Consider the following 16,061-nt stretch of genomic DNA (forward strand, 5'->3'; position numbering starts at 1 on the left):
CTGAACCCCATTGAGAACCTGTGGTCCATCATCAAATGTGAGATTTACAAGGAGGGAAAACAGTACACCTCTCTGAACAGTGTCTGGGAGGCTGTGGTTGCTGCTGCACGCAATGTTGATGGTGAACAGATCAAAACACTGACAGAATCCATGGATGGCAGGCTTTTGAGTGTCCTTGCAAAGAAAGGTGGCTATATTGGTCGCTGATTTGTTTTTGTTTTGTTTTTGAATGTCAGAAATGTATATTTGTGAATGTGGAGATGTTATATTGGTTTCACTGGTAAAAATAAATAATTGAAATGGGTATATATTTGTTTTATATATATATAATATATATAAAACAAATATATATATATTATATATATAATATATATTTATATATATATATATATATATATATATATATATATATTATATATATAATATATATTTATATATATATAAATATATATTTGTTTTTTGTTAAGTTGCCTAATAATTATGCACAGTAATAGTCACCTGCACACACAGATATCCCCCTAAAATAGCTAAAACTAAAAACAAACTAAAAACTACTTCCACAAACATTCAGCTTTGATATTAATGAGTTTTTTGGGTTCATTGAGAACATGGTTGTTGTTCAATAATAACATTATTCCTCAAAAATACAACTTGCCTAATAATTCTGCACTCCCTGTATGCTCATCTCATGCTTGCATACTTTAAGAGCCACAGAAATAATAAGTTCACTGATATCATTGAATACTAAATGTGGATATTAACTGTTATGAGCCTGATATTTGTCACCCTGGTGTTGTTTTTGTAAACCAGAGAATTGAACTGAATGAAAGCTGAATGATCCAAATATTCTGACCTCGTTTGCCCCCAATTAGCACTTTCTGCTCACGCATAACAAAACCAAAGTAGAAAAATCCTGCACGATTTCTCCCTGTAGGGTTTTCAAAGTACCTTGAATTCTGAAAAGTTTGCTTTGAAAACTCTGATGCTTAATTGGTTGCAGAAATCTTGCCGTGTGCGCTCAGGCTCGACGGTGCATCGGAGCTTAGCAGCGCGCAGGTTGTCATTTGGTCAGTCCGAGACCTGCATGATTTTTATTTTTCCCTAAGAGAGTGGCACAACTGAGATCTGTCTGTACTTGGTCACACATCACTGGACTGCAGCACAGATTGTTTGGAGATTGACTTGGACGTCTCTCTGCGTAGTTGTCTGGGGCATTTGGTTATTTGTGGATGAACTCTGAGGCGCTGCTGCAGTCAGCGGTGGGACAGTTTGTATTTCATCAACTCGAAACCCTAAAATCTCATGTAAAGTAAAATCAATGCTGAAGAAGATTCAATAAAACAAGGTCCTTTATAACTTTAGTGCATCAAAGTTTTCCACCAGCACTTTAGTTTAAGTGACAGAGACAGAAATCAGTCGTTGTGTTTGCTTGTTATTCTGCAGAGCTGCATATTTGAACAAAAGCTCAAGCTAGACGGAGTCTAAAGAAACCCTTTCATGTCCTCAGTTTAACGTTTGGGGAAAGCTAGTTTACTATAAGCCAAGATCAGTGAGATTACTACTGCACTGATGCTTCCTACACTGATTTCCAGTGAGTGGCAGGTTGCAAACTTTAGACACAATTATGACATCTTAGATTAGCTTGTCAGACCTCCGGTCACAACATTACGTTCATTCAGTTTTATTTTTTATACCTGCAAAGACAAAAATGATGGAAGCCCAACAAGGTAACAGTAGAGAGGAAAAACATCCCTTTTAACAAGAAACGAATAATAAAAATATTGAGACAGAGATGGTTCGTTTACCAGATGAATAAATTAGATGGAAAAATCAAGATTAGTTGTAAAGAAAACATTTGAGAATAATGGAATCAAATCATTTTACAAATACTCCATTAATCACAGCCTTCAATAACCAAAACATGTTTAAAAGTGTGGAACTGTGAGTAACTTCAGGCACAGAACCTCAGACTGCAGCGTTTTTGGTTGTTTGTACACATGCGTGTGCAGGACGCGTTAATGCTTCAGTACATGCCACTTTATTTCACTACAGTCTACATGACATTAGCAAAGTACTGCAGAACCATCTGCTTCACTTTCCACCTCATTTACAACAGAAAGAGGCCGGGGCGCTGTATAAGAGCCAAGAACCAATCACTAGCTGGCGTGAAATATTAATATTTTAAACGAATGGCGTTATTAGTGCTGCGTAGCAGAGGAGTAACGTTGAAACGTCTAGTTGGCCGATCGCACACGTCACTAAAGCGTGACGTCGCTGTTCCGTTTCATGCGTTCCTTCTCTGGTTTTCAGCGTCGCCACCTTGAGCCGGCCGTTGGTGTGGGGGGGGGGCTATAAAAATAAGACTGATGCAAATTGAATCTCAGCCATCTTGTTAAAACAAATGACTTGTTAAAACAAGTCATTTCAGTGCATCTCCAGGCAGTTTGGCCTTTGGAGACGGTCTCAGCGGTCCGACAGCATCGGCACACCTTTGGCGTCACGCTGCCTTCACGCTGCCACATGGCAGTTTTCTTTCAGAGAATGATAAAGTATTTATTCTGCTCCACTTCATCTTCTCATCTAGCAGTAAATGGGAAACTAAATGAACTCTTGATGGTTTCTTACTGATTTCTGCTTCTCATTGCAGAATCACATGGAAAACCTGTTTTTGTTACTTGTTCTGTGCGTCTGGTCTTTGCTGGCTTTACCTTTGCTTTTCAAAATGTCTTACAAATAAATACACAATGACTCTGAGCTCTTGCAGCAGCAGTGGAAACACTTATGTAATCAGCTGAGTAACACTGCTCAGGTTAAAGCAACTTACAGCCGATTCAGTGACATAAAGAAAATAGTTTTTAAGGACACTCGTAAAATTAAAGGCCACATTTTTCTTATTAAATTAACACAATTATTGCTGCTTTTACAGTTAGTGAGACATTGTTGGTATAATGCTTTCATAAGTATGATAATAATTGTTTCTTTATAAGGTAAAAGCTGGGATCAGTTTCAGTTCCTTTACGTAATCTTACTAACTCAAGTTTAATAGTCTCATGAGGTGACTGTGCATGACTTTAATTTCTAGGGGAGATTTGACCCAGCTTGACATTAGTTAGTGTGTAACAGTGTCCACGCCTCACACAGGTTTAGCTGTACGTCGAACAGCTGTGGCGATGAAGGATCCCGAGCCGCTCTGCAGTGACCAGGTTGTTCATGTTTGATCAGTTCTGAGCTCTAACCGTGGCGTTGACTCTGCTTGTGTCTCTCTGTGCCGGCTGAAGGTGTTCGAGGCTTCAGACTTTGGCTCTCACCCCCTGTTCTCAGTGGCACAGGGAGGAGTGGACCTGCAGCAAGTGAGTATGGCCGCCTGGGGGCAAGGGTCGAGGGTCAAAGGTCACTGCATCACTGCCTTTGTTTCCATCTACCAACGAGCTGCTTTGACTGGAAGCTGGGCTGGAAAGATGGAAACATTTAGAGCTGCAGTCAGCTGCTCCAGACTGAAATGTGTTCACTATACGATGTAATGAGAAGCCCTGCAAACATTTGTAAAAGTTTAATGATTTAATTTTGCGAGTACAAATATATGCACTGCTCAAAAGATTAGAGAACACACTGAAAACACATCTATCAGCACTGATATGGACTCAGCGTTAGGAATGAAAGGACCTGCACAGCTCTGAAAATCAAAGTGATGATGCATCAGGCTAGCCACTGCAGCAACTCCAAACGGTACTCAGCAGTTTGTCCACGTGCTTGTCTTGTATGCTTGTCTGAAAATGGCGGCGCACGCTCCTAATACGATGAACGGTGTCCTGGGGGATGTCCTCCTAGATCAGGACAGTCTGAGGGGCAACCTGGTGACATCCAAGAGGTCTTCTATTAGATTTAGATCAGACGAGCCCGAGGACCATCGGTGGCATCGATTCCTTCATCCTCCAGGAACTGCCTGCACGCTCTCACCACATGTCGTACACCAGGAGGAACCCAGGACACACTGCACCAGCGCCATACCTGATGGCAGTCAGGGTGCTGCTGCCTGGCCTGTACAGGCCTGTGCGTCCATCGCTGATTGACCACCAAACACTCACGCTGAGCGATCTTACAGACATAACGTTCTCCATGAGAGCGTTCCACGTCTGTCACGTGTGCTCAGGGTGAACCTGCTCTCATTTCTGAGAAACTCAGGGCATCTGCTGTGGACCTGCCACTGCTGGTATTCTACGGCCAACGGGGCTCCGTAGTCCCGGGCCGAGAGCACAGGGCCTACTGATGGCCCTCAAGACACAAGACACACCTTCATGAAGTCTGTGTCTGATTGTTTGGTCAGAGACGTTCACACCGGTGGCCTGCTGGAGTTCATTTTCTTGGGCTCATCCTGTTTCTGCACGGTTGAACCTGCAGCCGTGTCCCACAATCTTTGGGCCATTTTGGGAGAACGCCTACTGGCTGCCCCTCCCTGAGCCTGCTTCTTTTGGAGCACCCAGTGCTACTCATGAGAGATGACCTGTCATTGGAGGATCAAGACAAATAAGGTCCCAAACCTTGGGTTTGGCTGCAAATACTAGTAGAAAGGAGTAGAAAAATCTGACTAAACTAAAAGATTTGACAAAGTTTCAAACGTGACGTGTTTGGCAAAAGTTCATAGAACAATATAAAAGTTCCTGAAAAACTCTTTCAAGTGTCGTTATTTGCAAAGTCCTCAGTTTGCTGTTTTATGCAATTCTATTCACATAACTCGAATTTTTCTCAGGATAATTATGTCGTTTTTCAGCTGCACTCAATTTGCAGATCAAACCCTTTCTTCCCATTCGGTCCTCATTCCCCACACAATGCAAAAGCTCGCCTCCTATTTATTCAGATTTTTTGCTTAAATGGTTCATCGCCAACACACGCCAGTGCTTTGTTTCAGTTTTCGCTCTAAATCAACAGATCTTTTTGTTTCGGTCGGTCGTGTGAGGCAGGTAAACAACCGCCTCCCTCGGGCCGGGGAGCGAGCCAAAGGACCCGAATTCAATCATGCTGCTGCTGCGCTGCAGCCGACACTGGCATCGTAAAAACAGATGGTCAGTGCGGTCAAGGATGCCAGATTAACACCTCTGCACAGAGGAGCTCAGTAAACATGAATCTTCTTTTTCACATTAAAAGCAAACAAAATGCAGGCGCACGATAGCCGAGGCTGAGCGAAGACGAATGCCGTGGAGAAAAAGTACAAAACAGGCAAAGAAAAACACGGAATCGAGGAGGAAAAGAGACGTGACGAATCGAGACGGGAAAAAGTAAGTGCAGGGAAGGAGAGGGAAAGATGAAGAGACGAGCGGGGATGCCGAGCAGCTCCTCCTGGCCAGTTTAATCGCCGTTAAAAGCTGAGAGGGGTCGGCCTCCTCGCTCTCGGTGCTTTCACCTCCCAGGAAACGCATCCGTTAACGAATTTTCCCCCGACTCATTGTTTGCTCTGAAACACAAATGAAGCAGGAGTGGAGCCTGTGAAACAGTCGTTGGCTATAATTGCGAGGATGGATCGGGGAATGCACGGGTCATTTTTTATGTGCTTGTATCCTAGAGGGCTGCCATCATGTTCACAGTCCTCAAACAGGCTTAAAAGTGGCTTAATGAATCCAAAACGTACAGCAGGTGGGAAGCTATCAAAAGCACAAACACTCAATACAGCCTCATTATTCTAATGCTCAATAACAGCTGTCCTGCTTTGCAGCAGCTGAACCAGAGCTCCACGGTGTGTTGATGTGCTGGATATGTTGAGTACCACAAACTTCCTTGAGACTCTAATGGAGTCTCAGAGTTGTTAATTAACAACATTTCTTCATCAAGTTACTCGTAAACTCGATGCAAACATCACCGAGTTCCCTCAAAGAGCGTTTTCTGATGCACATTAGCTCTAATTAAATGTCGTTTCTAGGAGACAGACACACACCTGCAGTCTGGCACGTTAAAGCAGCTCATGAAGCTCACCTGCAACAAAACTGCACGTTTAATCACATTTACAGGAAAATATCATGTCTCCAGCAAAATACCTTAAAAACACAGGTATTAATAATGACCATGATTCATACAATAATAAAAGAAATGATGCAGCACCATCGGGGATGGTGATTCTAGTCGATGTTACTTGGATGCTGGTTGTTGAGGCTGAGGTTTGGAGATTATGAGCGGTGCCTCGTGACCGGCGGTCATTGCCTGAACGAGCAGAGGTCTTTGCATCGAAGCGGGTTTCAGGACTTCAGGGTTAACCCTGCGTGCACATCACCATGGTAACTTATGCAGCTAACCTGCTCTGGAGCGGACTGCGTTTGAGAGCAGAGACCAGCGGGGGTGAAATCATTGTCAGTTTCCTTTTACAGACCTGTGAGCACAGACAGGCTTTGTCTGTCCTTCTTATCAGTAAGAAAGATCAAGAAATCTGGTTTTATAGATTTAATATATCCATCCTTCCGTTCTCGTCCGCTTATCCATATTGGGGTCGCGTCGGGAACGGAGCCTTTCTCAGAGTTAATATAGTTTGGGGGGTTTTCTTTGTTTTCCCCGTTGGCTGCAAGTAATTTTAAAACTGCTCTGGACCTGATGTCATATTTGTAGTAGTCCGAGGATAGATTTGAATTCTAGTTTTATATTTATCCTTGGTTAAAAACACAGGTGTGGATATTAATTTGATGGAGTAAATGGCTGTTCTATGTGAAGGCTCAGGACCTTCAGACAGGCTTTGTAACTGTAACACACCTTTCCCCGCCTCACTGACCAGCGTGCACACACACACACACACACACACACTGCTGCAGTATGTTGTTTAACCTCTTTGTATTTCATATATCGTACAGCTTTTGTAAGTCGCTCTGCTGGCCGTAGGCGGGTTACACCATCACTGTCATGTGACAGACTCTGCTTCTATTTACCGTTTTTAGTAACCGTATTTGTTTGACCGCTGAGCCTCGTTGTTGCTGTGTTGAACCCGCCTCATGGCCCAGGAGTTCACGTTATTCTTGACTTCATGTTTTGCTAACAGCACCTGCACCATGCAGGAAGTGAGCAGATAGCAGATTTTGGCCATTAATCTCTCCTAAGCTGTTTTAGGACAGCGTGATGAATAGTCTGCGAGCTGGCAGTACATCAGCCTGTAGGTCAGGTTTATGCACGTATGTTAAATCCACTTTAATGTGTTTGGGTTTGTTGTGTGTGTTGTGTGACTGTAACTGAAATTATGTGACTTACTGATCTGGGCATAATTTCTGAGCTCTTATCGTCTTGAAGTGTATCCAGATTTTCTCACATATCTCACGTGTACTCGTGCATGAATCAAACCTACAATCTGATAAAATTTTGCGCCTCTTCTACGAGGTTTTTTTCCCCCGGTGAGCGCTGGTGCATAAATAGCTTCATGTCAAGGGCGCGGGTGTTCAGACCAGACGTAACGGTCTGAGGTCAGGTTGTTGCGGCCGGTGTGTCGCCGTCATTAGCCAAACGTCCTTCAGCCAGACGCTGAACCCGCCATCGCTGCGTCGTGTTGGTTTAAAAGCGGCCTCGGGCCACGTTGCTTCTACATTTAAAATTCTTTCATCCAGCAGAGCCTCTGTGAGTGATCATCTGAGGGTGTGACTGCAGCGGCTCATGGCTTCATAAAAGATGCACACATCCCCTCTCAGCGTTTTTAAACGGTGTTTTTCCCGTCGTCACCTTTGCCTTTGAAACCCAGATCCACAGTCGGCAGCGTCTGCCCGACGAAGCTGAAAACCTCGTGGAGAAAAGCAGAGACAAACACACGGTAACCTCGGAAAAGCAATTTAGAGGAATGAACTTCTCTTTTCTTGTTTGAGCTGAATGGAGTGAATACAAGCTCGGCTGCTTCACTGTAAAATGTTCTTCTGACTCGAGGTAAATTGAAATGATTACCACAATAAATGAGTTTTTATTTTCAAATATGATTTTTATATTCTCGGGCTTCTCGACATCCAGTATTTCAGATTTTAGTCCGAAGAAACTGCTGGTGGTGTGAAAGTGCTACATCTTTAGCAAATGGTGAATGATCTCCTTGTTTCTTAATCGGGAAAAGGATTCAAGCCAAAATCAATCGTAATTAAGCCGTGAAACATTTAGAATAAAGTCTCTGGGATCAGCGCGAAGCATGAACTCACTCAGCAGGTCGTGTTGTGTGTTAGAATTTACCATTGTTGTTCTTTGCGTGTCTTATTCACACTATAAGAAATGTTTAAATCTGATATTAAAGTGGATTTATTCAGCTTGGACGCCCAAGTTTGTGAATGAAATAACTTGAGAAGAAAGTCACCTGGATTTTAAAGTTGATGAACCATAAGTGCGTCAGGAGGCTGAGACAACAACAGCTCAGCCCACCTGTGGGTCAGACCTTGAGCTTGTGAGGGGCAACCAATCAGAAGAAAGTTTGCATTAAGGGGGAGGAGCTAAAAGAGCTTGCCTGAGTCACAGAGATTGGCCGAGTGAAACTGGTCACAGTGAGGATGCTGCACCAAAAACCTCTGTGTGGTTGTTTTTGATCACCAGACACTAACTCGCTTTGCTAACTAACGACCGAGCGGCAGCTTGTCACAGAGAGGACGTGGAGAAGGTTTGCCTTCAAAGTAAAAGCTCGGGCCTCAGCCTGAAACCAACACATTTCAAAAGGAGCAACTTTTACTTTGAAGATAAATCGTTTCTGTTTCCAGTTGGCATCACGTTCTTCGTTTGCTGAGCGAGTAGGTGGCAAATGTTTGCAGACGAGTCTGCGTCTTCCATATAAACTAGAGGTAACCATGGCAACCTGTTAGTGACCAAAGCAGTCACAAGGAGGGTTTTGACAGCAGTTTCACCTAGCAACAGCTAGCAACAGCGAGCAACAGCTAGCAGACGCTCACCAACTGCATGTCTGTTGTTCTGAAAGTAAAACTCCCTGTAAATGTTTTAAAACAGCGTCTTTGACACGTTGTTGTGTTGGAGCTTCGCCACAGCTCCCGTTCATCATCCTGGCTGTGTGATTGTACTAAAACTGCAGTAAGTAAACGGACGATTATAAAGAAGCAGAAACCAAAACAGAGAATCTTTGTGAGCCACTGATCTGGAGACAGATCCACGCTGGCAGCAACACACACAGGTTAAATGGGATAAAAGCTTTACATGATCCAAGTTAGCCAAACTAAGCTCACTGACTTCGCTGCAGATCAGCTGTTTGTCCTCAGAGACACAGAGACAGCGTGGCTCACAGACAGGATGACAAATAGGACTCTAGAAACAACACAAGTGTGCGAAGTAGAACAGAAGAGCACTTTACTCCATCACACTGACAGGCCTGCACGCCAACTATAGCTAAGTGGGGTGTGTGTGTGTGTGTGTGTGTGTGTGTGTGTGTGTGTGTGTGTGTGTGTGTGTAAAAATGCATATTGTTTGTCAGGCTCACAGCCTTGGGAACGTCAGTTCAAACAACACTAGCTAGCGGAGGCTCCATGGGACGGATGGGAGGAGAGACGGAGGGTTGAAGTGACAGGTGGGGGTGAGACGAGGAGACTGGGGGAGGAGAAATGAAGAGAAATGTAGAAAAACCTCGTCTTTGGTAACAAATCGATAAAAAGACGTTTAACATCGGAGGATCGGTCGCTCTGCTTTGGAGTGACATCAGTGTCAGTTTTGCTGTGAAGAATATTATCAGAATATTGTTACTTACATACGTGATTGATGATCGATCAGATCTTTTACACTCCTCTCATGACAGTTAGGTCCACTGATCAGCAGCTTCCTGATTGGCTCGTACGAATGACCGGACAGTCTCAGCCTCAGCTCCGAAACTCTTGAATCGTCTCCGTCCTCACGTTATTTCAGAGTTTTCTGCAGGCTCAGGATGTCAAAGTAAAGTGACAAAGTTTTAATCACCACACAGTGAAGAGTTGAACAGTAACTGTGGACTCGTCCTGCAGAGTTTTGTGTCAGACAGGAATCACCTCAGCACTCAAAAGCATGACTTGATTTTTGTTTTAATCAGAGAAAGTGGTCATTACTGGTTAAGATGTGGCCACAAATCACTCAGAAGAACCAGGAAGCTGCTGGTACTCATCACGTGACTGTAGGGAAGAGATGGCAGGAGAGCACGAAGAAAGACGCAGAAAAGGATGTGAAGGAATGTTTGAAACGAAGAGGTTTTAGAGAAAAGAGCTGTGATGGAAGAAGCAATGGAGGGAGGGTTAATGCAGAGTTCAGTGACAGCGTGAGGAGATTAACGCCTTTAATTCATTATTAAGGCTGCAGAGAGAGGAAGAGGAGGCAGCGACTGAGAGACGAAGAGGATTCGTATACTGCGTTTGTGACGAGTCACATCATGATTGCGTCTCTCGCTCTGGTGACAAACTCATCTGCAGTAGTCATGGAGTCATTTCTGGGATTAAACGTTAATCTTTATTTCGAGATTGCAGCTGTGAGGATTTCTCCGGTGGGATAATTAGCTGTGATAACGTGTTTGAAATGGCATTAAGCATGTTTCAGTGAGAGTAAACAACGAGTTTTTAGAGGAAATTAGTACGAAGCTTTTAACTAAATGCAGGTAACGCAGGCTGTTTGGAAAAGAGGTGCTTAAAGCAGTGAAATCTGGATTTCCGTGTGTTCATCGTGGAGCCTGAAGTCGATGTTACCAGAATGGCTAAAATGTGCCATCGTCAGATTTTAGCTTAGGTGTCAAAGAGAAGAAGACAGTTTAGTGTTTCTGTGCAGGTCGATAGTCGAAGGAGCTTGGAAAGAAAACCACGTCACCTCTGAGACGTTTCACCTCTCATCTGAGAAATGGTGGTCTGAACATTCATGGACTGAAGAAGTCCAGTCGCGTTTCTTTAGTCGAGTTTCCCTTCGTGATGATGTGCGTTGGATCCTCAGCGCTCAGTGGCACTGGAAACCAGTGAAAGACGTTGGCTGAGGAGCCGGAGTCATCCCCACTGAAAAATAAAAACTGTGTCTGATTGTAGAGTCATTGCCTTATAATTGAGGGGACTGTTCCTGCACCTCAACAGGAACGCTTCATCGGTAAATGAAGTTAATAGGTGGCGTGATTGCACAGGGAGGGGTCTTCAGGAGGCAGCAGTGTATCCCGTCACAGTGGAAATGAGCGCCGTCCCACTTTGTTCAAACGATCCATCAGATTTAGACGAGTAACGTGTGTCTACTCCAGTGTGACCTTTCCCTTTCTTGGCTGTCTTTACTGGAGATGACAGGTGTCACTGCTCCGCTTCTGAGTGATCGGCTGTCAGAGGAGCTTTTTTTCGTCAAAGGTTGAACTTCACGCTCTGAAACAGCCTGAAGCGAAGCAGGATTATTATGTGAAAGACATGCTGACAGCCTTGAAAGATGTGACCACAGCGCTACTCTTAATTTGCTTCCATACAGTCGGAGGCTCCGGCTGTTTGTGCGGGGGAGACTAGCATCAGTTTTAGTTTGTGTATTTGAAGTGTAGTGAGCATATTTGCATTTGTGCAATAAGTACTAATACACTTCAGTACAATGAGTCTTTACTAAAAACAAAGGGCTATAGCATTACAAAGACTTACAGTTGCCCTAAAGTCGGGCGATATGTCAAATTTTTCCAGCCAACATTCATCGGTCCAAGAAACAACGATAGGTGATTTATTCATGCAGGTGACTTTTTGATGGGCGAAGCAATGTAATCGTGCATGGACCGATTTACCTATTTAGAACAAAGAAGTCCAAACATGGAGGAACTAGTTGCCAAAAACCCCCAAAGTCGTCAGTTTGGGATTTCTTTGGCACTAAACCGGATGAAAGAGGCAAAGCTGCCGCTGTGCAGACGTACGGCAGCAGCAAAGGACTCGAACACGACTCGCATGAGCATTTAAGTGTTCGCCGTCCAGCTGAGTATGCTCGGCTATCACCAGCTTTCCATCAACAAGCTCAAGAAAAGCTTTTCACCAGCAGAATATCCAAAGTGCTTTTACTAAAACGGTTAAATATGAAAAGGACAGCCCCAGGTGGACACAGCGCACGCTGAATATCTGTCAAAGGAAGTGATGTCGTTTCATACCGTGGAAAAGGAGCCATTCGTCGAGGTGCTGAAAACTTTTGTCGAGCAGCACATGCTTCCAGGACGGAAATATTTAATCATCTAATGCAGCACTATTAGTTTGCTCCATTGACTTCTTCTCTTAGCTTCAAACAACATCATTAGCAAACTGATGGTCGATAAATGCGTCCAATCGCTCAACCTTAATGCACACGCCTATAACACGTCCATTTTAAATGTACCTTTGTGTCCGATGTTGTATTTTTTAAGTATTCCTACACTGACGAATGAGCTGCTTGCATGGAGTCACATGACTCAGTCCATCTGTAGCCTCAACTCGCCTAAACTTTAGACAGCAGAAGAAAAACGAAGCCCATCCAAAGATAAGCTTTTATTCCTAAAAACCGTTTCTGATTGGAGAAACATGTTACCGTGGTTACAGCAGCTATTCTGGTTTACAGTGAGGTTCGTGGACGAGGCTCTGTGGGCGTCCACGGAGCGCTCCAGCAGAGCATCAGCGGCTGACTGAGGAGCTTCTTAAATATCGGCGCCGACATCAGACGGTCGTTCCTAAAAGGAGGAACAAAGTTCGTCAGTCTGACATTCTCTGCTGTCGTCTCCTGCTCGGAGAATCCCAGACGTGCGGGAGCAGACTCTCTCATTCATGATGCATTAAACCGCGCATAAATATTTATATGGTGCTTTCCGTGTTGGACCCCGCACAGACCATTTGCATTAGGTAGACTTTCAGGTTCACAACGGTGCATAAATATCAAGCAGAGCTCACACGGGTCCGTTACTCTTATAGAGTCAGAGTCTTTGGAGCTGGATTCTGTGGATCCTCCACATCCCGAGTGCTGCCAAAAGGAGTCAAAAGTTCAGCAGCACAGTCTGAGATCTCTTATATAAGGTTGGTCAACCTCGGGGAGACACACAAGCGTCTCTGCAGTGTCTCGAATGCATCCACACCAACTTTGTCCCGCTGCTCATGCACACACACACACACACACACACACACCACCTCCCCTGCAGCCGTCTCATGCTTCGCCTGTGGACGCGCTGCTCCTCTTTGAAGTTCAGCGAGGGATTTGGGAAGCCGTCTGCAAACTCCTCGAGTCATGATGTTGGACAGATAAAACATGGACTGGATGATCGAGGGAAACTTGTTTTCATAGTCGTGTTTTCAGTAACTCCGAGCATCACGGAGCATTAATCCTGACGGCGTTTCCCTCTGTACTCGCAGAAGACGGAGGAAAAGACCTTTAACTGACGGGCTTTTCGGGGTCTTTGAATTGGTTTATGGGCTTTGTATCCGAAGCTCCGGAGAGATTGGAAAATGTCAACGTTTTTCATCAACTACTTTTTATTATGAGCAAAAGCTTCGCTGTATCTATATTAAAAATCTTCAAGGATTTAAAAATAAAAGGTGACGCAGGTGCAGGTGAGAGTGAAGGTTTGGTTTCAGGCACAGAAAATACAGAAACTCGTGCGACGAAGGAATTTATAATCACGGCAAAAGTATCAACTTTAATAATAGCGCTTTTTTAGGCACCCAAAGCGCTTTACAGTTCCACTATTCATTCACACACTGGTGCAGGCAAACCACAGCTGCCCTGGGGCAGACTGACAGAAGTGAGGCTGCCATATCGCACCACTGGCCCCTCTGACCATCACCAGTAGGCGGTAGGTGAAGTGTCTTGCCCAAGGACACAACAACCAGGACAGGAAGAGTTGGGGGATCGAACTGGCGACCTTCTGGTCACAGATGAGCTCCCCAACCCCCTGAACCACGGTCGCCTTTGAAAACAAATGGAGATCTGAAAGATGGATCAAATGCAGAAGGTACGGAGCGCCTTGCTGCTTATCCGGGTCCGGGTCGGGGAACCAGCATTGTCAGCAGAGAAGTCCAAACCTTCCCATCCTTGACCATCACCTGCAGCTCATCGGCAGAGATACTGAAGCGTTCCCAAGCCGGCAGGAATGCTTCATTTCCAAAGAGAGACCTTAAAAAAAGTGTTACAATTTTCTTACAACTTTTAAGGAAAATCATAAATGATGCACGATATGTTTCAACACAGTTGCTGCAGAACTCTCTTCATCTACTTCATCTGCAGCTTTCACTAATCAGAGGGAAGATGTCTGATCGCTCTAAATGACCTTAAAGCAGCCGCACCAAACTTTTCCACATTTTAAAGCCTCTCCTGTCTTTTCTTGTCTGTCTGTTGGACTTTTGATCAAACTGAACCTCATGATGAACTCCAGGCTGGATGGATAATGAGGTGATAACATCAACCTTCTGTATTTTTCTGTTTCAGACGTATGCAGTACAGAGCCACTACGGCATTCCTCACTCAGAGGTAAACAGCTGCTTTATTCACTCTGCTCATCTTTGATATCGTCGCTTGTTTCTGTCTGATTTCCATCTCTGTTCCTGTCAGTTAGCAAAGCTGCACCAGCTGTCGATGCAGCAGCAAGGCCTGGCCCCCATCAGCCAGTCAGCTACACAAGTACTGCCTGGTATGTGCACGCACACGCACGCACACACACACACAAGGAATTAAGGAATTACAGGTAACCTCTTATTTCCAGCTCAATATTTGGATTCTTAGATTCTGCTCGAGCAGCTTTGCATGAGTCCCAGTTCAAAATAATCCTTCTTTATCTGACACTGGGGCTTCCCCCTCCATCCTTAGCCCGACTCTCTTCTGATCGGAGTCTACCACAAACTAATCTACTGATCAAACACATTCCAAGAGTCATTAACTTCTGATATAAGAGCTTTTCTCCCACACACTGATGGAGCTGCTTTAGCAGATGTTCTCTGGGTGAATCTGACAGCTGGATTTATTACAAAGAAGTACGACCTGTGTAAACCTGATATCTGTGTTAGATAAACATATACCTGTAGTAAATATTTAGCCTCAGAGCGATCTGCTCGTTAACATCTCTTTTCCCCCGCATGTCTGAATCTGCAGGTGTTTACAAGTCAAGACAAAGAGCGACTCACAGTCTCGGTGTCCGGCTCGGATTAATAGTTCAATATGTCGTATAATAAATCAGACTCCACAGAGAGGTTAACAAAATAAGTTTGTGTTGCCACAGAGCGGTTTGTGATCTGTGAAATAAAAGAGCCACAGAGGCTTTTGTGCTCACTGTAGTTTCATTATTGACTGATCTCCTCAGTGAAACCTGAAACCCTGCAAACCACTGTGCTTCCTGGAAAACGTCCATTTAACAGGAACTGCCTTTAATCTATACGCCTCCATGTGTCCTGTGTTGCCAGACGATTCCCACCTCCCTCTGACGCGATAACGTCTGCTCTCTGAGGCTGAGCGCTAAAGACTCAGGAGTCAGAGTGTGATAATGGTTCCCTCTGTCATTCCAAAGGAAATTAAGAGCCCAGCTCACTGATGCAGTCACACAAAGCGTACAATAAAACCATAACACTGCTGCAAACCTGAGCCTAAAACCTCAAACAGCCACTCGAGATTCTGGGAACTCTGAGCAATTTGACCGTCGTGTGCATGCAGCACATGTTGGTGACGTGCACGTGAGCGCGAGAGAGACGAGCTGTCAGCAGACGCATACGTGTTCAGTCTGCACACATTCGACTTTGAATCAAAGGACTAAAAACAGACGTCAAAGTCTGCAGCCTCTTAAAAAAAACAGACGGATTTATTCAAAAACCTTATTTTCATTTTGGAAAAGTCATTACGTCGAGTTTCATCATTCTCTTTATCAAAAACAACAGAGATGTTTGTAAAAATGTGTGAATGTTATCAGACATCCTCCGAGTTCAGCCTTTAAAATGCACAATGCTCTCTCTCCTCTCTGTTTGTGGGACAACTTTTCAAGTACATAATGAGGTAATGAATGCTGCACGAGCTTCATTCTGCAGCGCGGCTCTGAATTAGAATCTGTGCCTGGTGGCTTTGATTTGGAGCATCCAGCTGAACTTACAGGCCGACTGCAGAGCAGCTCTCTGTACTCGAACCTGGCCGGCAGATTTCTGGCTGCATCGGTGAGGCTCCACGCCGCTCTGCAGAACGGC

General features: G+C 44.5%; 1 protein-coding gene and 1 long non-coding RNA gene across 5 annotated transcripts in view; one reads left to right on the plus strand and one right to left on the minus strand.

Moving 5' to 3' along the window:
• Window positions 1–16,061, plus strand: part of pcbp4 (poly(rC) binding protein 4) — a 205,506-nt gene that overhangs the window by 161,451 nt on the left and 27,994 nt on the right. For 2 of the 3 annotated variants that reach the window (XM_080301111.1, XM_026166561.2), the window contains exons 10-11: window positions 14,326–14,367; window positions 14,449–14,527. In XM_080301111.1, the coding sequence (XP_080157237.1) occupies window positions 14,326–14,367; window positions 14,449–14,527 (121 nt within the window). Of the gene's footprint in view, window positions 1–3,278; window positions 3,351–14,325; window positions 14,368–14,448; window positions 14,528–16,061 lie in introns of all 3 variants that reach the window. The other variant, XM_026166555.2, reaches the window with a different exon arrangement.
• The window catches only part of LOC113021810 (uncharacterized), a 76,049-nt gene that overhangs the window by 22,727 nt on the left and 37,261 nt on the right, over window positions 1–16,061 (minus strand). The window contains exon 2 of one of the 2 annotated variants that reach the window (XR_013908950.1): window positions 9,677–9,844. This is a non-coding gene — a long non-coding RNA (uncharacterized LOC113021810). Of the gene's footprint in view, window positions 1–9,676; window positions 13,611–16,061 lie in introns of those variants that run through there. The other variant, XR_003272365.2, reaches the window with a different exon arrangement.

This window comes from Astatotilapia calliptera, chromosome 5 (assembly GCF_964374335.1).
Source record: "Astatotilapia calliptera chromosome 5, fAstCal68.1, whole genome shotgun sequence".
Classification (NCBI taxonomy): Eukaryota; Metazoa; Chordata; class Actinopteri; order Cichliformes; family Cichlidae; genus Astatotilapia; species Astatotilapia calliptera.